At 60.7% G+C, this 26,013-nt stretch overlaps 1 protein-coding gene across 2 annotated transcripts; it reads left to right on the plus strand.

Annotated features, from left to right (window-relative positions):
- Positions 1 to 1,047: 1,047 nt before the first annotated feature.
- On the plus strand, positions 1,048 to 25,855 carry Hs1bp3 (HCLS1 binding protein 3). 2 transcript variants are annotated; one of them, XM_063232023.1, is made up of 7 exons: positions 1,048 to 1,146; positions 4,969 to 5,134; positions 8,549 to 8,756; positions 10,580 to 10,808; positions 20,579 to 20,739; positions 21,633 to 21,768; positions 24,854 to 25,855. In XM_063232023.1, exons 1-7 carry the CDS (start codon positions 1,115 to 1,117, stop codon positions 25,143 to 25,145), a joined length of 1,224 nt encoding a protein of 407 aa, XP_063088093.1. In that variant the 5' UTR covers positions 1,048 to 1,114; the 3' UTR covers positions 25,146 to 25,855. The 2 variants fall into 2 exon arrangements, with proteins under 2 accessions (XP_063088093.1, XP_003473119.1); XM_003473071.5 differs by having other exon boundaries at positions 24,875 to 25,855.
- The last annotated feature ends 158 nt before the right edge of the window (positions 25,856 to 26,013 follow it).

Consider the following 26,013-nt stretch of genomic DNA (forward strand, 5'->3'; position numbering starts at 1 on the left):
AGCACCCATGGGGAGGGCCCTCTGCAGCCGCACCTCTGCTCTCCTAGGTCCCCGCTGTCCCTGCAGGGGCTCCCCCAGCAGTCTCCCGGCTCTCAGCCTGGCTGTCTTCAGAGCTCCGGAGCCTCGGACCCAGCCAGCCCACAGCCCCAGCACCTCGAATGCCCCGTGCTCAAACACAGATTCCTCAGCCCACCAAAATGGGCTCTTTCTCCAAGTGCTCTGCCCCTACACAGGGCACGTTTTAGCTACTTCCTCGTTATCGGGACAAAATACCTGACACCGAGTAGTTTATTTGGCTCACGGTGTGCAGAGGCTCGGTCCCAGTCCGCTGTCCCCAAGGCGGAGCGGGCGGCTCGGCAGAGGGCGCAGCAGTCTTCAGCTCAACGCACCAGGCGCTCCGGCCCTGGCTGCTCTCTCCGCTGGTTCCCAGCGCGCTCTTCCTCAGGTTAGAGCTTTGCAGATTCTCCTACCCTCTCCTTCCCACCCCCGTGTCCTCAGGGCTTTGCTCCTTTCCGACGGCCCCCCTTGGAAGCGCTGCATAAGGTCAGGGAGGCCCTGTTTCTTCCCACGTAGTTGAGCCTGGCATAGGCGGGTCTGCTCCCTCCTCCGGCCACCTTGGCCAAGCTGCCCTCTGACAAACTGGCCCCAGTGGGCGCCCCCTGGGACAGTCCAAGTGAGGACCCAGCGGCTGAGGGCGAGAGGGAGCCTGGGGACTGGGCGGGGGTGGGCGGGAGCTGGAGGCAGCCAGACAGCGCCCCTGCTTAGCAGATGTTTGTTGAGCGAATACACAGAAAGGCCATGAGGTAATGGGCAGTGTTTTGCACAGGTCCGGCAATGGAAAGGGCGGAGTTCGGTCCCCTCGGGGGCTAAGCACAGCGGCACAAAGGCCGGCGAGGTCCCCCACACGCCGCGCCTGCTGGGGCTGTGCGCTCTCCAAGCTCGGGGTCCCGCGGCGCGCACGCGGCTGCCACTGCGCGCGCTGCCGCCAGGGGGCGCGCCTGGCCCGGGAGGCGTGTCGGGGGCGGGACAAGGGCGGGGAGGGGAGGGGCTAGGCGGGGCGGGGGCGGGGCGAGCGCGGGCCCCACCCCCGGTCCCGTGACCGCCGCTCTCCGCCATGCAGGCCCCGGCGGTGCTCGTCACCTCCAGGTGAGCCCGCAGGCCGCCCTGCGCGCGCCGGGCCGGGGTGGGGCTGGCGCGGTCCCGGTCCGGGTCCCGGTCCTGGTCCCGGGCCCCGTCCCGGTCCGGCTCGTCGCTCGGCCGGCCCTTTCGGAGAGGTGGCGCCGCCCGGTGGCCCCGTGTACAGATGGGGAAACTGAGGCTCCCGAAGGCGCGGACCGCAGCCGAGATCTGGCAGACGCCCGGGCCCAGCCGGCCCCCAGTTCCCCCTGCAGCTCGGTTCCTCGGTGCTGCCTGGGAGGGGACCGCGACGGCGGGGTCGGGGCAACCGGCCGGGGCGCGCGCGCCCCCGGAGCAGAGTTGGGGTACGGGAGGCCCGGCGTGTGCCGCACGCCTGTACCCCATCGCCAGCGCTGGGAGGCCGAGGCAGGAGGGTCAGCAGTTGTAACCGACTTTTGAGACTTTGTCTTAAAATTTTAGAAGGGGTTGAGCGGGGTGGAGCGCAGCGCAAAGGCCCTGGGTTCTTGTCCCAGTACCGGAAAAGTAAGTTGCGCAGAGTTGGAGGTGCGGGCCGAGGGCAGTGCGGCGGCGCTGTCACGGGGGCCGGGCCTGGGGCCTAGCCGGCCTGTCCTGGAGGGGTCTTGGGGGACTGGGAGCAACGCTGTGTGCTCTGCCTCACTCCTGTCCCCGCCCCGCAGGCATCTTCCTGTCCTCCTTGCCGGCACAAACTTTTTTTTTTTTTAAAGAACTTTTTTGTTTTTATCGGTACCAGGGATCGAACTCACGACTGCCTGCTTGCAAGGCAGGCGCTTATGTCGCTGAGCTAAATCTCCAGCCCCCACCGGCACAAACTTTAATCCTACACCTGTAACCCGAATTCCTGGACCCCTTTCACCAGGGGCCCCGCTGCAGAGCCCGTGGCAGCAGACGCCCGTGGCGTGTGACCTGGGCTCTGGGTGGCTTCCAGCTCTGCCCAAACTGTGCATGGCCTGTTGGGGGTCGGGGGCTGCGCTGGCCAGGCTGGGGGAGCCCCGTCCCTCCCTGCTGGCCCCTGTGCAGCCCTAGGACTCTTGGCTAGGCAGTGCCCTTGGCACGTGTTTACCGAGGGCCTCTTCCCGGCCAGGTGTGGGTCCAGGTTCTAGGACACAGTGGTGAACAAAGCGAGGTCCTTCCCCCCCCACCCCACCCCCGCGGAGCTTCAGTGGGAGTGGATGGGCAGTAGGTGGAACACGACTCTGCTGGTGTTGACAGGTGCCAGAGAAGGAGAATAGAGCCTGGGGGCTAGAGTGACAGGCGGGGGTCCTGTCTTAGTGCAGTCAGGGAACTCAGGGAACATCATTCTGGTAGGTTGGCTGCAGGGCAGGTCCCCCATAATCTCCCCAGGGAGAGAGCCCTGGAAAACAAATTTTGAAAAGCGGTGTCCTGGGCAGAGGTGGCAGGAGCTGGTGTCCTCAGGTCAGTGTGGGGGCCAAGGACCAACGAGCATGTCAGGTGATGCGGTGGAGAGGTGGCCCAGGCAGGGCACAAGCAAGCCCTGTGCCCTTGGCAAGGCTGTGTGGTCTCTGCTATATGTGATGGACTCCAGGGGCAGAGGGTTGTGGGAGTGACAGAGGTCCCTGACAGCTGTGAAGTGACCACAGGCCTCTGAGGAAACAGCCTGAAGCCTGGCCAAGGGGATGTACAGAGCCCACAGGTGCTTAGGTTCTGGGGTGCTTGGGAGATTGGACTTTAAGGTTTGCTGGTGCTGAGGTGTGGGACCAGGTTATAGGGCATTACTTTGGGGTACTGGGAGCAAGTTTGTTCTTTCCCCAGAGCACCCCATTTGTACGAACAGATTAATTTGGGGGCTTATTGCCAGCCAGACAGCTGTGTGGGGCAGGCTTGAGGCAGGACTGGCCCTGGAGGCGGTAACTGGGGCTGCTTTCTGGCAGTGGTCTTTAAAGCCGTGGGCCTGCGGGAGCTCGTGGGCCTGGGGAAGAAGCAGCCCAGGCCCTCTAGAGAGGCACCGCGTGGGGACCATCTGAAGGATGTGAGAACTAACCTCTGGATGTCACATGAATAACCAGGGCGAGGGCTGCTGGTGACATCATGAGGACAAGAGTCCAGCTGGACTAGGCTCAGGGTTCAGAGGAGGGGACCGAGCATACCGGCCACTCTTCTGAGCTCTGCTGCAGCGGGGCAGCAGTGGGGTCACACAGCCTTCCTGACAGGAGAGGGCAGGGCGGGGTTGCCTGCAGATAGGAATGATCAAGGGGAAGGAGCCAGGTGTGTGGGGAGGCACCGTCCCTGAGGAGGTGAGGGGCTGGCCTTGGAGTTCAGCCAGACCCGTGGGAGGGAGATGGGGTAAGACAGGGTGCATCCCATTGACAGACGAGCTGGAAGCCCAGGCCATCGGTGGATAAGCAGGGTCGCCAGGGAAAAGCAGATGTCCGGGTTGCAGAGGGGTGGTCTGGGCTCTGTGTCTTGCTGGGCAGCTGGTCCCTGGAGCAGCCCAGTGCAGTGCTGGAGCCTTGCTGGAGGAATCTGTGTGTGACAAGATCCAGGCACTTGGAGGCAGTTAAGTGTGAGCAGCTTGGTCTAGGTCACGGTATCCGTGTCCATCCTGCCCACCTCTCGCCATGTGCCCACCTCCAAAGAGAAGCCGCCTGTCCTGTCGGCAGAGCCGCTTTCCACTCTGGAGGCAGAGCTGAGCCGCTACAGCTGAGATCTGATGTCCCACAGAGCCCCGAGTTGTTCCTGTCTGACCTTTTATGGATCCAGGAGCCTCGGGCACCAGAGCCAGAGGACCGGGCCCAGGCCAGCGAGTCACACCGGGCTCTTGGAAGGAACATTGCTTGCCCACTCAATTTTTGACTCGGGGTGAGGGACATGGTGCAGGTCCAGGGCCCGTACTTAGAGAACCCACAGCCAGGGAGAGGCAGGGTGACCAGGTCACAGCAGGGCTTCAAGTTGGTGGCTGTCAGCTTCAGCTAGGACCAGGCAGTGTGATTGTACCCTCGAGGCAGACCAGGCCGAGTGGGAACTGCCTCGGCCATTTCAGCCCAACGTCTTGGCCACCCCAGCTGTGGACAGGAGCGTGGTGCGGGGGTGTGCAGAACCTTTTCCAAGGAGCCCTGGGGCCAGCACAGGGTGGCCCAAGTAAGGCCAGCCACAGTTCAAGCTCCTGGAGCCTGGCCTGGCCTGGGCCTTGCTATCCTGAAGAGACATCCTGCCTGGCACTGGCTGATATTTTCTCTCTGCACAGCTCTGCGACACAGCTGGTGCAGGAGGAGCAGTACACAACGCCCTTCTCACTTTTGAGGGAACACGTTGTGCCTGTGTTCCCCACGGTTCCTGGTATCTGAGATTCTGGTAACCAGGATGGGTGGGAGCTCTGAGAGCTTCAGTTCAGCCAGTGCAGCCCTGCAGCCCTGAGAGCAGACGCTGACCACACGGTGGAGGAAACCACCCTCTTCCTGCTGCTTTGCTGGCCCCCACCGTGGTGCTTGCTCCTGCCTGGCCAGGCTCCAGTGCATCCCCCTGCCTCTGGCAGGCTGAAGAGGGGTGCACCCGGCTTCCAGGAAGCTCTCGATCCTGCATTGTCTGTGTAGACCTGACCCCTCCCTTATCTCCATGGAGCCCATAGACACGCTGCTGCCCACAGATCCTGCCGAGCTCACACACCAGTTGGTGTAAAACACTTAGCTGATTGTGCTTTCCGACAAGCCCCATCCTTCTGTTTCCTGCCAGGAACAGACTGGTCCCTGAGCAGCCCAAAAGTAGGACCCAAGGTTTGTGCCAGCACAGTGGCCCCTGAGGGCCCCTGTGTTACCTGCTGACCAGAAGCCCAACTTTGCCCTCTGTCCTTGGCAGGCAGGTCCAGAATGTCCACACCGGCCTTGACCTGTCCGTGCCCCAACACCAGGAGGTGCGGGGCAAGATGCTGTCCGGCCACGTGGAGTACCAGATCCTGGTGGTGACCCGGCTGGCTGCGTTCAAATCCGCCAAGCACAAGCCCGAGGATGCTGTTCAGTTCCTGGTAAGTGGGGCCCTTGAGCTGGGGTACCCCAAGGGTGTGCAAGGCCCAGGCAGGCAGACACTCCTGCCCTCCAGGGTGTGGGGAGTGGGGAAGCGCCCTGGAGACCCCTTGGGAGTGGCAGAACTCATCTGGGTGTCCTCGGCAGAGAGCACAGCCTAAGGCTGCCAGCCAGGTGGCGTGAGGGACTCGGAGCAGTAAAACGTGAGCCAGAGCAGAAGCAGGGAGGTGAACACAGCCGGGCAGGATCCACGTCGAACCTGGCTTTGTCCTGCAGTCAAGTAGGAGTTTTAAGCAGGGGTGTGATTTAAGCAGGGGCGACCATTGGCCTGGGTCGGGCCGTGGGTAGCTTCGGAAGGAGGAAGTCAGGGTGCAGGGGCCTGGGTACGGCTGGTGCAGCGGTCCCTATGGTAAGGCTTGGAGCCTGAGGCAGGTAGGGGTGGACAGTGTCCAGGTGACCTGCACACGGTTGCGCTCACTGTGTAGGGGGAGAGGCAGATCTAACAGAATGCCAAGGAGGGTGGACACAGGGACCCACCAGGGCTGGGTGGGGACTGACTTTGGAGACATGGGTTTGGAGTGGAGGTGGAGAGAAGGACCAAGGAAGCAGCCTGGGGCATCAGCAGTCAGAGCCAGCCAGGAAGGCTCTGCACGCGAAGCAGAAGGAAGAGGACTGTCCCCTGAGTCACAGGAGCCGGAGACGAGAGGGTTTCAGGTTCTTGGTCTCTTGTGAAAAGAGCTGGACCCAGTGACCAGGAAGGACAAGCTCAGGACCTCAGGCTCAGGCAGAAGGAGCCGGAGTCCTGTCTGACAGCAGGGAGGAGCTGGCTTCCAGCTTGTGCCGGGCTTGGCCCTGAATCACCTCTGGGGTAGCCACGGAAGAGAGAAAAAGGACGACCTGTTAAGTGAGATGCGTCCTAAGAGAAGTGCCGGGCCCGGTCTCTCTCTAAGGACATCCAGCAGCTCCGGGAGCAGGGCCTGCATCAGCAGTGGTGTTTTCTCGGTTCACTGCAGCCCTGGCGCTCTGGGGAAGCCCGGTGGGGTGTGAGCTGGTGGTTCCGGGGCTGCTGTGCACCGTGTGTGGCCCTGCTGGTCCGGGCTCTTTGCAGCTCCTGATGGACTCAGTGGAGCCAGGGTGGACTTAGTGCCCCTGTGTGATTTGGATCTGGGTGTCCCCCAAGAATCACAGGTGCTCAGAGGCTTTCAGAAGGGCACTGAATCCTGGGGGAGTGACCGCTGACAGGGCCAGGAGGCAGGGTCTGGCCTGCTGGAAAAGGCTGTCCTGGGGGCGTGGCCTGCGAGAGTGCCTCTCCGCCCTCTGCCTGGGTGGGCCCACCTTGCCTCTGACTGTACCAGCACTGAAACCAGAGCCACAATAAGCCTTTGCTCCTTTAGGCTGCCCGTGTTGGGTTTCATCACAGCGATGAGGAAAGACTAAGACACATGTCTTCATGGACAGGGTCAGAAAGGGAGCCATCTGAGGCTGATTACTCTTGGGCACAAGCGGGCCAGCTGGGTCCTTTGTGCTGTGACAGCTTCACAGTTTGCACCAGTGCCACTTGGGCCTCACCAGTGATGCCCATGTCCTGTGGTGTGCAGGTGTACAGTACATGTGTGTATTGTGTGTGCCCATACATGGGTGCTGCCAGGGCAGAGAGAATGTGTGTGCCCTGTGAGGTCTGGAGGTTGCCCACGCCTGAAGCTTCAGGAGTTTCATGATTCAGTTAAAAGAACGAGCATTTTGCACCTTCTCCTTAAAGGATCACGCTAAGGAAATCACACACCGGTGTTCAGCTGTCGGTTTCCTGTTGCTGGGGCAAAACATCTGACACGTGTGGCTAAAAGAGGAGCCCTTTCCCTCGGCTCACGGGCTTTGAGGCAGGAAGGTTGAGGCATAAGGACCCGGCAGAGGACAGCTGCTCACATCCAGCAGCAGGGCGGCAAAGCACAGGGGACGGGCCAGTGAGAGCACCAGGGTCACGCTGCCTGGCCCCCAGACACGCCGCATGTGCTTTACTGTCTCCTGGCTGTCTTTCCCATAAGTGACCTCCAAGAGTCACCTTGCAGCACTGCCGTGCAGTAAAGCCAGCCCAGGAGGGCACCATTCCTGGATTGCAGGTGCCCCCGTGCAGGTGTGCGTGCATCGGAGGAGCGGGGCAGCAGTGCTGTGTGCCCACCGCCTGGCACATGGGAGCCACAGATGAGCGTGTGTTCTCACCTCATGCTGCGGTGCTCAGTGTGTCTTCCTGGGCCCCCTCGTTGCTAGTGCAGGTAGGAAGCTGCTGAGATGCCCTGGCCATGATGCTGATGGGCGTAAGTGCTGGATGGGCTGGAGCTCAGGCTAAGCTCTGGAGTCCAGCTGCTTCCTACTTCAGTGGGTTTGTGGGTCTGGCTTGCGTGGGGGCGTCCTGCCAGCAGGGGGCGCTCAGCCTCCACTGCATCCTGCTTTGCCTGGACGGAATCAGAGTTGTTCCCTAAACCCACATCAAGTTTGGGCGCTGACAACTGCAGACAGCAGCTCTGTCCCAGGTGACTTATGAACCCTATGGGGGTTCTGAAGCCCCCTATACGTCCTAGTGCCTAAAACCCTCAAACTGGGGGACTGGTGATCCAACACCAGGCAGGGGTCACCAGGGCTCCACAGCCTGTGTATGCTGGAGCACCTGCAGTCCGGCTGCTCCCAGCATGTTCAGAGCAGGCTGAGCGTGCAGCCCAGGCCCTGGGTGTGAGTGTGAGTTGGTTGTGTCTTCTTCACACTACCAGACTCGTCAGGGAAGCCAGCTCCATTGTGGGGAGCCAGGGTACAGCGGGCTGCTGGTAGGCGTGGTGGCATAGGATAGCTCACTGACTGTGCAGACCACAGTGATGGTCCAAGCCCGTCGTGCGGTGGCTGCTCACCCCACACAGAGCATCTCAGGGTGCCTGGGGTGTCCTGGCAGCTGGAGCCCTGCCTGGGTTTGCCCACATCCTGGCATGCTGCAGGATGCTGGCGGCAGCTTTGGCAGTGCCCGACTGTACCACAGGTGGGGACTGCCCCGTTGGAAGGCCACCAGTGGTTCACAGGAGCACATGGATGATCTGAAGTTCTGTCCTGACACTTGTTCACTCATGGAGTTACCCAAAGCTGACCTCACAGCCTTTGGGTACTGAGCTCACCCTGCAACTTTGAGGAAAGCCCAGAACATAGGGGGCACCCGGGGACACCTGTGGGCCAGCCTGGGTTGCTGTACTGACTGCTTCACCCAGGCCCAGGTCTCACACCATCGCCAATCTCCCCCGAGCCTTTCAGCTGCTCCAGAGGGCCCAGCATGAGGTGGGCCGAGGGGCAGTGGGCGCCGTCCTGGGTGCACTCCTAAAGCCGCATGGTGGTTGGGGTGAGGGCCTCTCTCAGGGAGACGCGTGCTTCTGTCATTTCAGGTCTCCAAGAAGTACAGTGAAATAGAGGAGTTTTACCAGAAACTGAGCAGTCGCTACCCAGCAGCCAGCCTGCCCCCGCTGCCCCGGAAGGTCCTGTTTGTGGGGGAGTCCGACATCCGGGAGAGGAGGGCCATGTTCAGCGAGATTCTGCGCCGTGTCGCTGAGGATGCCCAGTTGGCGGGCAGCCCAGAGCTGTTCGAGTTCTTAGGTACTGAGGCTCTGTCCCTTGTTCCTGAGGCCTCCCCGCCCAGCACCGGGCCTGACCACCCTGGCTGGGCACCACTATGCCCACAGGTTGGGTGGGTGGGGGTCACTGACATCTGGGGCTGGGTGGTGGGTAGACTTGGCTCCTGAGGGCCTGACTGACCCTGGGAGGACCAGCGTGGGGTGCCCTGCACAGTCATGCAGGGTGTTCCCCAGACTTTCCCAGCCAGCCTGCTATCTCTTGTTCTATCACATACATACACACACGCACGCACACACACACACACACACATGCACGTGCATACCTACATATGTACAGCCCTTCTCCTTGTCAGCCCTGGGGCCTGTGGCATCAGGGGCAGCTCCGCCCCCACACCTGGCTGGTGACCCTGTCTCAGGGCACCTCATTCTCAGCCTTGTTCCCAGAGGACTGTGGGGCGCTCTAGACACCACCTCCTGTTGTGGAGACCCCGCCTCCAGCCCTCTCAGGCAGCGTCCTTGACGGGGACCCCCAGAACCTGGAGTGACACTGACGGGTGGTCACAGGGTCCAATGAGTGGCCACCCGGGAAAAAGCTGACAGTGTGCCCCGCCGCTCCAGCCTGTGTCCCCCAGCCCCTGCCAGCCGTGTCCCCAGCGTCCCTCTTTTCTGAGTCTGTTCCATGGGACAGAAGGGAAATTTCCAAGAGAAGGTGGGCAGTGGATAACCAGCATTTAAACAGTGAGGGTCGCAGTGAGTGGAAACCAGCAAACGCGCAGAGGGGCCAGGCGGGAGGAGGTCACAGAGCCGGGCTTCCTGTGTCCACTGCTGTGTCCCATGCGCATTCTCCGGCCCATGTGCTCTCTGACCAAGGCCCTTGCTGCCCCATCTCTGGCGCTGCACAGGCTGTGACGAGGGTTTCTGTCGCAGCCAGCAGGAGGCTGGACGCCTGCCCTGTCTGCTGTGCCGAGGTGCGACAGGATGCTCCAGCTCCCTGAGCCCTGCTGAGCCTCGGTTTCCTTGTCCTTAAACAGAGGCACAGTCACCTTTCCCACAGGGTTTTCTGTTAAATGTCAGATGCTTATTACGGGAAACGTAATGAAACTGGGAACAGTATTTTCACCTTTGAGTAAAAGAACAGAACAGAGTACACGGTGCAGTCATTAGCGCCCCACACATCCTGCGGAAGTTTAAAAATACTCTTTTTTTTACCTACCAAGTGATATTTTTAAGATAGTGGATGCTTTAAAAAATAAACCCCCAATATGTGTTTGGAGAGAGATGAACAAGGAGTCCAGGCCCACGCTTCTCCCGCTGGACGGAGTCCCTTCTCCCCAGCCTGTCACAGGCTGTGCTGTGGCACTAACGCCAGGCTGCTGTGGGGCTTCCAGATGCTTGCTCCCCTCCTGCATTGTCACAGATGCCTGGCTGTGCACTGCGCTTGGAGAGTAGGCGAGCTGGGTTTGTTTTCATCTCCCGCGTGGCCCCAGGGCACTGGCAGCAGCTGTGGTCTCCCGGTGCCGAGTCCGGAGCAGGTCTCCATCTGTCTCTGGGTCAGCAGGGTCCCTTGCTGGGCGCTGCACTGGGAGACCCCTCTGCCGCTGTTGGTCCTGGCTGGCCCGGTGAGTGTGGGCCGGCCATTCCTGTGGTTGTAGCTGGCCCAGGAACCAGGGGCTCAGCCTCCCTGTGGAGCTTCCACTGTGACTGCACACTGGTGCCACTACAGCAGGCACTTTGCACAGGGAATGAGTCGCCTCATGGTACTGGCATTTGCTCCTGCTCCAGTAGAGGAGTGGCTGCTGTGCCTCAGTGGGCGGGTTCGAAGCCCCTTCTTTTCTGTCTTTACAGGCACCAGGTCCCCAGGGGCTGCAGGTCTTACTGGTAGAGATTCCTCTGTCCCGGATGACACAGGAAGCCAGGCGGGGGATGGTGAGGAGGCTTTCGACTTCTTTGAGCAGCAGGACGGAGTGGCTGCTGCGGGTCAGCCAGTCCTAGGCCAGAGAAGTGAGGCCAGAGAGACGTCCCTAGAGGAGGAAGAGGAGGAGGAGGAAGAGCTGGATCCCCTGGGCATTCTGCGGTGAGTCTTTGTTGTCGGGAGCGTCTCTTCTTGGGACTGTGACAGGTGACAGCCTCTGTCCCTCCCCTGGCACCTCCGAGAAGGCTTCTGTGCTTCCTCAGTCCCGGGGCCTGGGCCACAGGTGCTCAGCCTGCAGTGCTTGGGACTGGCTCTCTGCTCACGCTTGGGATCACCCATGTCTGTGGTCCCTGGGCTGGTGGACAGAGTCCCCTTCACGTGCACCCACGCCCTGGCGGAGGTGAGAGGCAGACCAGCCCGTCTCTCCCTGTTTCTTCCCTGGTCCTCCCCTCCGTCCACCCATCAGTGAGCTGGCCCTCAGCCCCTGCTGCATGGACTACTCCTGCTGTGGGGAGAGGGGACAGGGGCCTGGGCTGAATGAGGAGACGGGAGAGCCACAGGTCTGTTTTCAGGCCCTGTTCTAGGCCTGAGACAGGTTTGGGTGGGACCTCTCAACCAAGCCAAGGCGGCTTCCCTGGGACCCTGGCCACTCAGCCATACCCAAGCAGAGTGAGACATGTTTTCTGAGCACCTGCTGTGTGTTGGCATTGCACTGTGAGGGCCACATACTGCCCATTGAACAGGCTGAGGAAACAGGTCTGCAGAAGTCGGGTGCCCTGCGCGAGGTCTGGCAGCTGGCAGGAATGGGACCAGGGCTGGAGATCCCTGCCCGTGTCCCTCATTGGCCCTGGTGTTTACCTCTTTTCTTCAGTTTTCCTCAGTAAAAATGGGCTTCTGGTCACATCTGCCTCTCGGGGCTCTTGTGCAGATGAAGTGGGGCACACAGAAGTTAACATTAGCTGTCATTGCGACCCTCCGTCTGCAGCGTCAGACACAGACCACACTGCCCTGAGCCCTGCCCTGTGAGTGGGTCTGGGGTTTATGGGAGCTCTCACTTTCAGCGGAAGGAGCCCTGTCCTGTAGCTCCAGCTCCAGAAAGGAACTCGGGCCCATGAGAAGTCAGGCAGAGGCAAGGTCAGCTTAACTGACCTGCGGAATGAGGCTCTCTGGAAGGTGCTGGAAGGCCAGCGTGGGGGATGAGGATTCACATCAGGGGCCTGCAGCAGATGCTGGAGTCACCATCCCAGTGGCCTCCGGCTGGCCTGGTCCTGGAGGAGGTCAGAGCCCCACGCATGGCGGGTGATGCTGGCACTGGCTGGTAATTCCGCCTACTTGCCAGCCTGGCCCGGCTCTGGCTTTTCTCGGGCTTGTTTTGGTAAAGACAAGACCTTGCTTGAACTCTTGCTCAGTGCTGTCTTGAGTGACCACAAGTGGAGCCAAGCTGAGATGGACTTGGGTGGTTAGTGCCAGGCTTTGGCTAGAGGACGTGCTTAGCAAAGTGGCTCCTTTTTTGGGTAGGAAAATGCTCTTTGGGGTTGGCAAGCTGTCCTGAATTTCCTGCTGATTCTGGTAGCAGCATGCGGGGTGTGTGCCAGTGCCTGGGACCTGTGGCCCCTGGCTCTGTACTCCAGAAAAGCGGGGTGTTTTGAGCACTCTCGTGTTCTTCCCTTTGTCAGGAATAAGAAGCAGCATGTTTTGAGAGCTTGTTAAATGCCAAGAACTGAGCTAATTAGATTAGCTTGCGTTAGCTCCCTCTACCCGTAAGATCACTTTTCCAAAACCCTGCAGCTGTGTCTTTCTGTGTGTCGTGACTAGGGCTTCATGTGGACACATTGCTTGTAAAACTGAGCTGGAAGCTTTAGGAACGCACGCGGAGTCTTGGTTAAGTGGACTGTACTCTTGGTTAAGTGGAAAGGTCACAGTGCAGATTACTCTCAGGATCCGTGCGGCACAGGGTGAGACCTGGCGCTGTGGGAGGCTGCACTGATGCTGGCTGTTTTCTGTGGATTTCAGGAAGCTCACGTTCGGAGTCAGGTTGTGTGTTCCCATTCACGCAGCCCAGATAGCTGAGCCAGGACTCTAGGCCACCCACAGTCTACTGTTGTGATAGTGTGGGTGGCGGTCAGGGTCCTAGGATGGTCCTCTATTCACAGATGGGGACATGGAGGACGGAGAGGTCCAGTTCCCTGCCAAGCCTCACATGGCCCGAGGCGTCCGGTGGACACCCTGTTCTTCACAGGAAGCTGATGGTTTTCACACATCTCTGTCTGCCCACACACCAGGCCTTCCTGGAGCTCCCTAGGTCCTTCCCTGCCATGGCCACGCGGGGGCACTGTGGCTCCATTGCTGGGCTGCCTGGGAGGGTGGGCGTTGCTGGCACAAAGCTGGAGCCCGACCAGCCTGGCTTTTCTTTGTCTTTTCAATCTGCCTGATTGAGGGAAGGGCATGATCATGCCACTAGAGAACACAGGAGACCAGGGAAGCCCTGCCGAGGGCTGCCCTTGTTTGCTGGGGTTTCTCCTTGGCCCTGACCCCGCTCAACCCACACAGCTACAGATGCAGCGCAGGGCCTGCCTTCCCACGCAGCCTCTCCTCTCCGTGTCAGACGCAGGGTTCGTACGTAACTGTCTTAGTGTTCTGCAAGAGAACATTGACATCCGACCGTGACTTCCCTCCTTCTGCTGGAAATACTGTTACAGTTTCTAGGAGACTCAAATGATAAGGCAGCCAGCAGAGGAAGATTGAAATCATGGGAGAGGTCCTCTCCCCACGGATGCAGGCACTTGGGAAGATCCGTGGCTTATTCCCCAGCGGGCCGTGGCGCCTGAGCCCTTCGGCAGCCTGGCTGTGCAGCTGTGTACTCCGCCTCCCCTGGTCAGGGAATCTACTTCACCAGGCCTGCTCTGCTGGTCCCTCGGGTTGAGGCGCTGTAAGAAGCAGTGGCCCCATCTTGGACACTGCAGCGTCTTCCGGAGGTTTGCTATGAAAGGTGGTAACTCGAGGAACTTGTGTATACCGAGCTGTTCATTTGCTCGAGCTTCTCCTGGGAGCCAAGGCGTGTCTTTGAGGGCTAAATCTCCCTGTGGGGAGGCTACCCAGCTTCCTGAAGCCTTCTCCCTGTGAGGCTGATTTCCTGCTTCTTCCGGCCTGTCTCCCAGTCACAGGGAGCACTGTCCTCTGGGTCCTGGGTCCCAGGACTCAGCTATCTCGCTGTCCTCAGCTCCAATGGGCTGTGGGGCACCACTGCCTATTAGGACTCTCAGGGAGTCCTCTGCCTGGCCCTAGCCTGAAGCAGAAAAGCTGGGTGGTTAGAATTGCTTGTATAGGTTTTGCTTCCCTTCCTGTAAGGAACTGTTTCAGTGTAAAAGTAACATGTTACTGACTGTATCTGTAAGCACTTTGCTCTGGGGTGATCCTGTATCCTGTGGTTTCACACACCCCTGGCACACTGCAGGGCCCCATGTTTGCCCCCCAGCATTTAGAATTGGACCATCTGCCAGGGTAGGTCACCGTGGGCACTCTGGGGACAGCACAGCCACAGCCATACCCTGCAGGGCCCTGGAGCCGCCTCCCTTGGGTGGCACTTGCAGAGTCATTGGCTTTGCTCCTGGGCCTGGAGGTGTGGAGCCCAGCGCCCCAGCCTTCCCTGAGTGCCACCAGAGCAGCAGAGACCCACCAGGGACTCTGCACCAGCCTTACACTGGACAAGATGCAAAGTTCCAGGCCCTGCAGAGCCTCGTGGAGCCCTGGCCTGGCTCAGCAAGACCTGAAGTGAGTGTAACCTCATGCTGGAGAAGCCCAGAAACCAAGCTCTTGTGGAGTCTTGGGCTGCTGGTCACCCCAGAGTGCCACGGTCACTGCCCACAGTACGTGCCCCCAGCTGTGTCCTGTCCCAGTCCTGCCCAGTCTGGCCTAAGGGCCTTCCCAAGATGTAGAGGCAACAGTGCTGTCATAATTTTTTATTTAAGTAGTGAAGTATTTGGCTCAAAAGAAATCTCGTTCAGAACGCTAATGTGTAAATGCCAAAGTAAAGCTCCCTCACTCAGGACAGGAGCCTCAGGACAGTGTGCTCCTGCTTCAGCCCTTGCCCCAGGGCTGCCTTCCAGGAGGCCAGGGCCCTGCTGAGCTCCCTTCGAGCCCCCAGGACGTGTGCTCAGCCTTGAGCTGGCTGGAGGCAGGCTGGAGGCAGGTGGCAGCAGGCTGACCTCCCGGCCACGTGGGGCACTGACGGTTGTGAACTTGTCAGAACTGGCTCTGGAGTAACGTTTCTTCCCCTGTAAAGAGGTGTGTAGTCCAGGCCCAGGAGTTGAAAGGGTGAAAGTTCTTGGGAGAATCACTGTTTCTGCTGAGGTCTGTGTATCTTAAGAGCAGCTCAGGTGGAGAGGCAGCTTGCCACAGCCTGTGTTACGCCAGTGCTGTGCTGGGGGCCCCCCCTCCCACCAGGCTCCCCTGTGAGCCTGGAGGTGGCAGGTTGCCTCCTCAGCCTCTGCCCCGGGAAGAATGTGTCACCGAGCTGAGCTCTAGACAGGTGGTCCGGCTGCTTGGGGGATGGCATCTTGGGAGGCCACATTCTCCTGCTGAGGCTGCCCCAGATCCGTAGCATGACAAAGTCCTTGACCTGTGAGGTCAAACCCAGTCCTCAGCTCTTACACCAGGCAGCGTCCGAAGGCCACAGCGAGCAGCATCAGCTGGGTGTCTTCCGACTGCTGGCTGTGACTTTTCCCTTCGTCCTGAGACCGACTCCCAGCCCGTCTGTGCCGCCCTTTTCGGGAACGTGGGTGATGGGCACTGTTAGTGAGGATGGCCAGGAATGGGGCCAGCTTCTCCAGAACGCAGTGTAGGAGCGAAGACACCCAGATAAGAACAAGCAAAGGCAGTTTGTCCTGACGCTGCCACAGCCAGGGAGGCATCTGCCACCTGCCCTGCCTGTGCCAGCAACTTGGCAGCAGGGCCACGGGAGGCTCCACAGTGGGCAGACAGGGAGGGTTGGTGTCTGCTGGCATGGGGAACAAACACTGGGGTGTGCTGCGTCCCGTACGGTCGGGTAGGGGGCATGCTTGGCTGCCCTGGCTGGTCCCCCTGAACTGGAAATGGAGGCAACTAGGAGACTGGCAGTTACTGATCTAACCTTGGCCACTCGGGGCTGACTGCTGCAAGACTGGTTCAGGCTCCTGAGGCACTCGACACGAGCTGTGGCCTGGCCAGGGTCCCTTTGCATGATGAGTCTCTAGGTGATGTGGGTGCGCTGCAGAGCCCTGTACCTGGGTTTGCAGTGGTGGGTGTTGGGTGAGGAGAGAGCGGTCCCTGCCCAAGTCCTGGTCCCCAAAGAAGGCCCGGAGAATCAGGCTGGCAGTTAAGAGGATGACACTGGTACCACGGCAGTGGCGGGCATCTGTGGGCCCCAGGGCAGCTCCCCACATGGACCTTTCCTTGTTGAGGCCAGCCTGCCGAGGCTGATATGTGCTGAGCCTGGGCCTCAGCACTCGGCGCTCAGCGCTGTGGCCTGAGCTGCACCCCTGCCCCACGTCCCCTTGCCCCCGGCTTCACCACAGCTCTGTGTGAGCTTCCTCTGTACTCACTGAGGAGGGTCCTGGGGCGTGGTCATCTGTGGGTCCTCCTGCAGTCTCCCCTGCTGCTGGCCCTTGGCAAAGCCAAATACCCCGGCCCACAGGACGTGCCAGCTTCCCTCATGTCCTCCGCCCTCGGACACCTGCCACCCAGCTGTTGGGCCCTTGCACCATGCCAAGCTGACACTTGCACAGGCCGTCGTCTGCTGGGGTGTGGTTTCTGTGCCTCTGCTCCTCCTTCCCCCTGGTCGTCCCCGTCCCTCCTGCTCTCCAGGGAAGCCCCAGTGGGCACCACTGCAAAGTCACCTCGTCCAGGTGTGACTCCGTTTCCTTGCACACTGGAACTAATTGGAAACAGACGGCTGAATTAAGGTGAAAACTGCTTTATTTCAAAGCAGCAGAGTTACACCATGGGAACAAAGGTTGATTTCCCTACTTGGTCAAGTGTCACCAGGGCCTAGAAGGTCACAGTCCATGTGTCTTGGCCATGAAAGGACCCAGTTGAGCTGGCTGTGTCTGGGAGACGACTCTGCCAGGCCTGCACCTTCCTCTCCTGGGTGCTGGTGCCCAACCGCTGGTTCCCTACTAGGCAGGCTGATGCGGAACCCTGGCACAGGCCCTGGGTAGCCAGAGGGAGGGTGCCCTGTGTGTCAATCACTGTCACCAGAAGTGGCTGAGCCGCAGGGAGCAGCATGCTTCTTGGCTGGTCGGGGCTGGGGAGCTGTCAGCGTGGCAGCTGCCGCCTCTCGTCCACATGTGCTGCACGGCCGCCTGCAGAATGTGGCAGGGTCTGCTCGTCTGTCTCCTGTCAGGCCCACAGCAGGAGCCCAGTGTCTGTGTGGCCAGCACTGGCCAGGAGCCCCTGCCCACCTCCCACAGCTGCACGGGGCCTCCTCGTCTGCTGGGTGGCCCTGGCTGTCTGTGCAGGCTCACCAGGAAGCCTCTCCGAGGGACACCCCAGCCCTTCCTTGGGGACATAGCTCTAACCTTTTCCAGCTTTCTGCTCAGTGACAATTGGAGGCTGCCCTGGTCATAGCCTGGAGGGCCTGGTCTCCTGTTGGGCCAGGAGTGGGCTGGCAGGCGGCATCACAGAGCTGAGCTGCCGTTTGCAGGCAGCTGAGTGGACTCTAATGTTCGCAGAAGGGCAGGCACCGGGGGAGGGGGAGGAAGCTCAGCACGGTCCCAGCCTGGCGGACTGGAGCAGTGCCCTTGCACACGGCCCTGCCCACACACGCTCGTGCCCGGAAGCTTTCCCGGCCTGCCTGCCCCTCACCTCTCCACTCCCCCAGGGCCAGGCCCGGCCAGTCCCCTGAGACCGGGAGCACAGCGTCCATGAGGAACTGGGTGCCCCTTGCAGGGCTGCCCCTGCCTGGAGCCTGAGGGGTCCTTGTCACCCACAGGCATTGGGTTTATAGACCTCCCAGAGTGCCTTGGTCTGCCTGGGCCGCTCCTCCTGCAGCCCTGAGTTTGCTGCCTGCCTCCAGGGAGCCCCTCCAACCCTCAGGCTGGGCTGGCTCTGCCCACTGTGCTCGGGCCTGGGTTGTCCTGTGTAGTGGTGACTGTGTACATGTCTGACCGTGCTCAGCCCTCAGCTTTTAGGGACAGCGGTGAGTCTAAGCTTCCAGTGCTGGTATCGCCCAGCTCAGGTGGGTGCCTGTGTAAGGGAGATGCTCATGAGCGCTGGTCCCAGGCAGCCTCTGAACGGCTGCTCACAGGGTGGCCTAATGGCTGAGAGAGCGTTGGAGGGGGAGGGACAGAATGAAGATCAAAGGTGCTGGTGCCTGGTGCCCGAAACCCCTCTCAGATCATTGCCTGACGTTTTAGGGCCAGTCTCCAGGCGCCAAAGCCCTGTGTTTCCTGATGAAGGTTGTGTTCCCAGGAGCCACCTGTCCTAAGCGGGAGAGCAGGGAACGTGGAGGCAGAGGTCAGCTGCAGGGCTGGCACCCTAGAGCTGCCTGGCCAGGTGGCAGGCAGGGCTGGGGGCCTTCTCCCCTCTTCACCGCTGTAGGGCCTGCTTAATCCAGGAGCAGGGAGCCTGACGGGGTGGGGGTGGGTGTCTGAAGTGGGTGATTAAAGGTCAGAGAGGGGGTGGGACAGAGACGGGGAACTGTGGCGCTGGTCCAGAGGCTCCCAAGGTGACTGTTCGTCACTGTAGTAACTGATACATTATGTCCACCTGGGAGGTTTAGAAGTTTAACCGAGCCACTGAGCAGGGACCCTGGGTCCTTTGTAAGCATCCTCACCCTGAGCAAGAAGACAGCAGGGAGCAGTGTGAGTGCGGCATCCGCCCTGGGGTGGGTGACAGCCTGCTTACCACGTGATGGGCAAGGGGCTGGTTCTCCCACCTTTCTGCTCCTGCTTCTGCTTCTTTGAAGCGTTGCCCCCTATGTCCTGCCATCCTGCCCTGAGCCAGCTGATTACAAACTGAAACCTTCACAAACTGTAAGCTGAATAAACCTTCTCTTCCTTAATCTTGGGGGTCAGGTATGTTGCCTCAGCAACAAGAGAAAAGTACCCAAGACAGCCACCTTCCACCAGACATGCAAACTCGGACCCCAGAGCTGCCTGGGGATTTAGGCCCAAGGGGTCCAGGCTGTGGCCATCTCTCCTGGGACCACAGCTTCTCTTGGTATCCACTCACAGGGATCATGAGGGCCTGGTGGCTCTGCCATGGCCCAGAGAGGAGGACACTGTCCATGCAAGAGCAGCTGAGCCCCAGCCACAGTGTGGGAGGAGCACAGCTGAATTCTCTGGAAAGCACTTGCTGTCAGATGGAGAGTCCAGCACCAGCCACAGGTTGGCCCTGACAACATCACAGGGTGGAAGTGTGGCCCTTGCAGCCTGACCACCTTGGCAACAGTGAAGGGGCTGAGACAGGGCTTCCTGACCTACAGCTGAGTCTCTGCCACTGTCACTACCTCTGGAGCATGTTGCTTTCTCCCAAGAGGGCTGCAGGGCCACTCTGCAATCCTCACATTCTCCACGCCGCCTTCCAGCTCGGGGCAGGAGGAGAGGACCTGGAGCCGTGACCGAGCTCGCTCCAGGCCCTGCCTCGCCTCCTGCCTTGAGGCTCCGGCAGATGCTCATCTCTGAGCCCACAATTCCTGGGGTAGCACAGATGCCCGGCCCATGGGATCCCCTGCCAGGACTTGGCCCCTGAGCACCCGAGGGCTGGTGTGTGCCACGGCCTCCCGCTTCTCGCTTCTCCCCACTTGAGCCGCAGCTGCAGGCCAGGCTCTGGCAGCACCCAGGGTCCTGCTGTTTCTGTCTGCTGCTGGTCAGCCTGTGTCACTGCGTCTCTGTGCAGTTTTGCCACAGTGTCAGCAGCGTGAGGGTGGGTGGCGACCTCTGTCCAGTGGGACAGCCTGCCGGGCAGACAGGCTCATGCAGCTCCAGTTTCCAGGGAGAAGCACATTCTCGTTGTCTGCAGTAACCTAGAGGGCTAATGCGGGCCACAGCTGCAGGGAGTGGCCAGCTTGTCCCAGTGAAACTCGGTCTGTTTGGTCAGTGGGGCTGTTGCTTACAGGGACAGACACAGTTCCGGGATCGGGGTTGCAGGTCACCCTGGTGGAAAGATAAACCTGGCACCACCCTCCACCCCCAGATTCTGCTGCAGGCTGGGCCCGGGTGGGGCCTCCTCTGCCTGTCAGTGCACAGGGGTAACAGGACCTAAGGGGCCAGTCAGGTGGGGTCCTGAGCTCCTGAGGGTTTCCAGAAGGAGTGGCCTGCTCTGGGAACACTACGCAAGAGGAAATTAGACTTTTCTGGCTGCTTTCTGCTCCCCCCTGACCCCACCCTCAGCCCTCAGACTGGTCACCCCATCTGTGGCCATGGAGTTGGTCCCCAAGTTCCCAGGCCTGCCGGCCTCCCTGCCTTCAGAAGGAGAGCTTGTTCTCTGGCTGTGAGCATACAGCAGCCGAGGCCTGCCTGGAGCTGGAGAGCTGCAAGCGTGTGGCCTGGCAGGCTAGTCCAGATGACTGCTTGCTTCTCCCCGCCCCTCTCAGCGCCGGGCATTCCCCCAGGCACAGTGCTTGGCTGCTGCAGCCTCCGGGTTTCCTCACTCTGTTGTCAGATCTGAGGAAGCTCCTCTCGGGTGGCCCTAGCCCAGGCCTGCCTCCTCGCTGGCCTGCCTGCATCCTGGGGGCAGGAAGATGTGTTTGCTGGACATGCCGAGGCCACTTCTATTGCCCTCCTGGCGGGATTATGCTGCTGGGCTGCTCCAGGCCTCCAAGTAGCCCTCTTCTGCTCTGGCTTCTCTGGCCCAGGTGTCCAGAGGCCCCAGTTAGGCCTAGCGCCTGACTGTGCCTGTGAATCACCTGGTCTTCCCAGGGAAAGCTTCGCTTCGTGTGTTTGTGTTGTCTCCAGCTCCAAGAAGCCTAAGAAGCGCCCTGAGGTAACCATGAAGGCCAAGCCCCCACCCCGGCTCACCATCTTTGATGAGGAAGAGGACCCTGATGGAGAGCTCTTTGGCCCAGGCAGGAGGCTGTCCCCAAAGAGCCCTTCCAAGGGCATGCCCCCCGTGGACTGTAAGTGAAGCTCCGGGTTGAGGGCCTTTGCTCACGGTGTCTGCGCCGTGACTGCCCTGCTGCCCAGTATGCGTGCAGGTCCCTGTCCTGTTCTCTCGGGATGCAGGCTTAGCCGAGACATGCAGCCTCACTGCTGAGGTCTCCACCACCCGGAACATTCTGGGGCTGCATGTTTACTCTCAGCATCCTGTGGGGGAGGGGGACAGTTTTCTTCCTTATCTGTGCACCCAGGTCTGGGCACTGGAGCTCCAGGCACCGTTCGGTGGAGTGGGTGCTGACCCGCCTCGAGCATGCGTCCAGCTCCTCCGAATTTTAACGTTAATGTTTTGTGTTGCCATGTAGACCCCCCTGGGGGGCTTTGCGCTGCTGGCAGAGGAGGAGCTAAGTAGCCTTAGGACTCCCATACCCATGAGTCTCAACTCTTTGCACACCCACCCCAAGTATTCCCCAGGAGAGGGAGTCGTGAGCAGGCGCTTGGTGAGCACCCACCAAAGGGTGTCCCCAAGGAGCTCGGGTGGGAGAGGGTGGGCAGATCTGCAGTAAGAGCAGCGTGCGGCCTGTTGTCCCTGCCCCCTGCCCCTGCATTGCAGAGAGCCCCGGCTGGTGGGCAGCACGAAGTGCCTGCCTGCTGGAAAGCAGTGTGGCCGTGGCGATCACTGAGGTATCCAGCTGCACACGCTGGGAGCCCAGCTCAGTGAGCAACAAGGGGAGCCCATGAGAACCAGAAAGTGGAGCGAGGCAGAGGCACACCAGTGCCCAGGTTTTCCTCTGCCCTGCTGATGCCTTCTGCGTGCATAGGAGGCGTGGCCGAGCAGCCCTGCCCGGCCCCACGCAGCAGAGCACAGCCAGGACTTCTCGGCCCACGGCCCACCTTGCTCTTCCCTTCCCCACAGCCCTGAAGCTGTTTGACGACCCTGATCTCGGTGGGGCCGTCGCCCTGGGTGACCCCCTGCTGTTGCCGGCCGCCTGTGAGCATGGAGGACTCACGTCCAGCCTGGGCCGCAGGGACACCTCCAGCGAGCTCTTCAGGTACTGCTGACCCTGGGATCCGGGCCACCCTGGAAGATCAAGTCCTGTGGCTGCAGTGGCCAAGGGGCAGCCATGGGGGTTGGGAGGAAGCGTGGCCAGGGCAGCTTGGTGGGTTCCGTGATGGCAGCTTCATGCACGTGGCCCGGCCTTTCTTCTCACACTCGTGATTTAATAGCTTCTGTAAAGGGTTATAATGAAATGACAGTTCAGGAGCAAGGATAACTCGCACACATGGGTTGGGGAACAAATAAAACTTCTAGCCGGTAGCATGCCGCTCAGGCAGCAGGAGCAAAGCACTGCTGTGATGGACAGATGATGGCCTGTCTGCAGGGAGCGCCCCTCCCAGTGAAGGGAGACCAGGCTGCCCTGCCCGGGGAAGTAGCACAGAACTCTTTCCTGAGTGCTTGCTGTGTGCCCAACGGCACGGGAGGCTGTCACCTTGCTGACTGTTCACTCACGCCCCTCAGGCAGGCTGTCCCCTCCACTTCACAGAAATCCGAGTGATTCACACAGCCCTGCCTGCCTCTGTGCTGGCCTCCCCACCCAGGAAATCTGCTTCCCTGCCCCGGGCGCTGGGCTTTCCCTGGACCTCTGCACCAGGCCTGTGGGGTTCCTGCCCCTAGGGTGCAGGGTGTGCTTGGAAGTTTACAGGAAGCTGACTACATACAGTTTTCATGACCTCAGGAGGTTGTCATCGGCACCCTCTCGTTAGCAGCTCCGGCTGTTAGACACCCTCTCAGCGCCTGTAATGCCTGAGTCACAGTGATGGCTTCTTGTGTTTACATCTCCCCTGGGGCCCTGGCATCTGTTCCTTCTTAGCCTGTAGCCTCACTGACAGTGATCATTTCCTTAGCTCAGAAACTGAGGCACAGGGAGGCCAGTACTAGAGTCAGCCCCGGGGAGCTGCAGGGCCAGGCTGAACGTGTCTAGTGGGACAGCTCTATGCCCTCAGGCGTTGTTGATTCTCAGCCCGTCACTTACCAGCCCAAGTCACAGGGGGTTCAGCGGGTTCTGAGGCCAGGCAAGCTGGGGACGTGCCTGGGTAAGCAGGCCCATCACATGCAGGCCAGGGCCATGAAGCGGCATTCCCTGCTCTTTGTCCTTGGGACCACGCCTAGCACTGCACAGAGCACCCAGGAAGTCACGGCTTAAAGACCTGAGCCCTGCATCCCTTCCTGAAAGTGAGCAGGTGGCTGGGCAAGAAGGCGTAGCTCGCTGAGCGCAGGAAGCAGGTTTCATTCTTCTGTGTGTGTGCCGTGAGGCTGCGCAGGTGCTAACTGGGTTTCCCATCATGGAAAGCGTTAAATCATCCGTCAGCCATCTTGGGGCAAGCAGGGCAAGGTGGTACTGTAACGGGGTGGCAGCTGAGAAGCGTTGTCCCCTCCTGGCTCCAGCTGAGCTCTGTCCTCCATGGGAACTCATCAAGTAGGAGCAGGAGGGGCCTTTGGGACTCCCTCAGCCATACCCGCTGTGGACCTCATACTGTGGGCCCCGAAGAGTGGCGAGCTGGGCTCCTGGGGTGAAACCTGTCCTGGCCATGACTTGGGGAGCCCAGATGAAGGTAGGCAGCTTGGGAAGGGGGACTTGTGCTTGCACGAGTACCCACCGCATTCCCCCGGGGTGGCCCCCATGGCACATCTGCCCCAGGTGATGCCTGGCTCCAGGGTACCTGCGTTACCATGCGATGCCAGCTGACATCAGGCACAGATTTTCAGCTGTTGCTCTGCTTTCCTCTGGGCCCCTGTCTTAGCATACTTCTGTCCCCTTGAGCTTTGCCAGGGGCCGTTACCCCTCTGGAGGATGTGCAGGGAGCCAACATTAGAACCGGGCACTCATGGAAGGGCAGAGTCTGTCCATGAGTAACACTGAGGCCGCCACTGTCTCTCAAGGCTGGCGTGGGCAGGGCCTCTGAGTCCGACCTGGAAGGACACCTCTGTCCCATCCTCCGCCGTCCTCAGTGGCATCTGTCAGTGGCATGGGGACCCATGCCACGTTGCAGGAAGCAAGCAGGGCGCCTGGCTCACCGTCAGCAGCCGGTCCTGGCAGCAGCCGCGTGGTGATGGCACAGCCCCATATGCCCCTGCCAGGTGCTCAGCATGGTCCTTCTGTCCACTCCGCCCTCCCGGGGCCCCGTCCCTCCCCTATCTATACCGGGCCTGCCCTGCTTCTCCCTTTCCTAGGAACCCTTTGCAAGCCGCCCTGCCCGCACCCTTCTCCGGCCCTAGGGAAGCCCTGTCTGACCCTGGCCAGGGCGTGCCTCCCGTCAAGTGGCAGGCCAGCTGAGGACGGAGGCAGCTGTCCCTTTCTTCCTTGCCCTGGGTCCTGCTCCTGGCAGCCAGCTGGGCAGTGTTCCCTCAGCACTTTCCATCTGCTATTTTTCTCAGTCCTTGCAAAAGTCCAAGAACATTGGTGCGGTACAGACGGTGAGACTGAGGATCAGGGAGGGTGGCCTGAGGCCACCTGGAGAGGAACAGAGCCAATGCCGCTGTGCGCAGCCTGGGCAGCAGTGTCCCCGCCTGCTAGTGGGCAGGCAGAGGTGCAGGGCATGAGTGAGCACTGCGGGCCCAGCTGAGACCACTCCAGCTGTAAGGGGCAGACCCCAGGACAGCTCCGCCCGCCACCACCACTGGCAGCACCCCTGCCTAATCCTTCTCCAGGTGGACTTGGTCAGGTTGGGTGTTGGGTCTTGCAGGTCAGATATCCAGGGTTCCAACAGCTTCTGCCATGCACTGTCTGCAAGCCGCTGTGCCACCCGGGCCGCCTTAGCTTCCCCTCTGCAGGGTGGGAGCGGCACGCCTTCCCAGAGCAGCGTTTGCGGAGCGGATACTGTGCCTGGTGTGGATCGGGACCTTGGAACAGGGCAGCGGGTGGTTTTTCCCACAGAGGCTGGAGGGAGCAGCCCCTGTCAAAGCATGGGGTTCAGGTGGGGCTCCCCAAGGGGCCCAGCGTGCTGTGGAGGCAGGAACAGTGAGCCCTGGCCTTCTGATCCTCCTCCAGGCTGGGCGGGATGGGGGATGGCAGTGCCATATAAGGAGTGACCCTGCTTGGACTCTCGCTGATTTTGTGGGGTTGCTCGTATTTACAGCTGCTCCCTCTGGTTCCCTAGAGTTGAAGAGGACTTGGACCAGATCCTGAACCTAGGGGCTGAGCCTAGACCCAAGCCCCAACCTAGGCCCAAGCCTAAACCCAAGCCACCTGTGGCAGAGAAGCCAGCACTGCCCAGAAAACCAGCTGCGCCTCCCAGAGAGAGCTCAGCAGAAGCCGAGGTCACACAGCAGAGGCAGCAGCAGCAGATCCAAGCAATGGACGAGATGGACATCTTGCAGTACATCCGGGACCATGACGCATCTGCCCAGACCTCCCCAAGCCTGTTCTGACACCCACGAGACGCTGACCTGTGCTGTACACCCTCCCATGGAGGCCTGTGGGGGTGGGTGGCAGGTGCCCTCGCTGTCCTGTTAGGTCTGCTCTTCCCAGGTACAGGGGCATGTCCAGGCCCCACACCACTCCCTTCTATCCTGGGCTCTGGGCTCGACGCACACCCCAGAGTGGAGTGGCACTCACCCTAAGAATTGAAGCTGTGTCATCTGTGTGCAGCTGGGTGTGGAGGGGAAAAGTGGGGGGTGCCTTGCTCAACAGGTGCCTGAGGTGAGCTGGGAGGGGCCCAGGGTAGCGGCAGTGTGGGTGCCCACTGGCCAGGCTGCCCTGGGGTCTGCACAGCCTGGCTGTCTGGAGTGTCCTGGCCCCAGCTCTGCCTCCACTCCTTTCCCAGCGGCCATCTGGGCACAGAGACCAGCCACAGCAGCACAGCTCACAGCAGCACGGCTGGTGTGTCCCCGCAGCCCGGACTGTCCTCCTCTTCCCAGACGCGGTGCTCCAAGACCTTCCCATGCCTGGGTGTGAGTTTTCTCAGTGGCCTTTTGCTGGGCAGGCTGGCACCTCAGCCTTGGCCTGTGCACACAGGCGGGCACTGCCTGGAAACCTCGCCGTGGAGGAACCGTGGCAGAGGAAGCCGGAGTGCGCGTCCTGGATATGGTCTTCGTTTTCAGAGCCAGTTTCTGATGAAACATGATCGTTTTTAACAAAACGTAGCCACTGTGGTTCCTGGCTCTCCTGGTCCACCTTAGGGAGTTCCTGGGGACACAGCCCAGTGGCTTGGCTCTGTGGGTGGTATCCCCACTTCGTGCGGGACCTGCAGGGCCAGGCTGGGAGCCCTGAGACCGGCCTGTCCTGTGCCTGACCTTG

Source organism: Cavia porcellus, unplaced genomic scaffold, assembly GCF_034190915.1.
Source record: "Cavia porcellus strain 051 isolate PalLab524CR breed Dunkin Hartley unplaced genomic scaffold, mCavPor4.1 scaffold_1, whole genome shotgun sequence".
Taxonomy (NCBI): domain Eukaryota; kingdom Metazoa; phylum Chordata; class Mammalia; order Rodentia; family Caviidae; genus Cavia; species Cavia porcellus.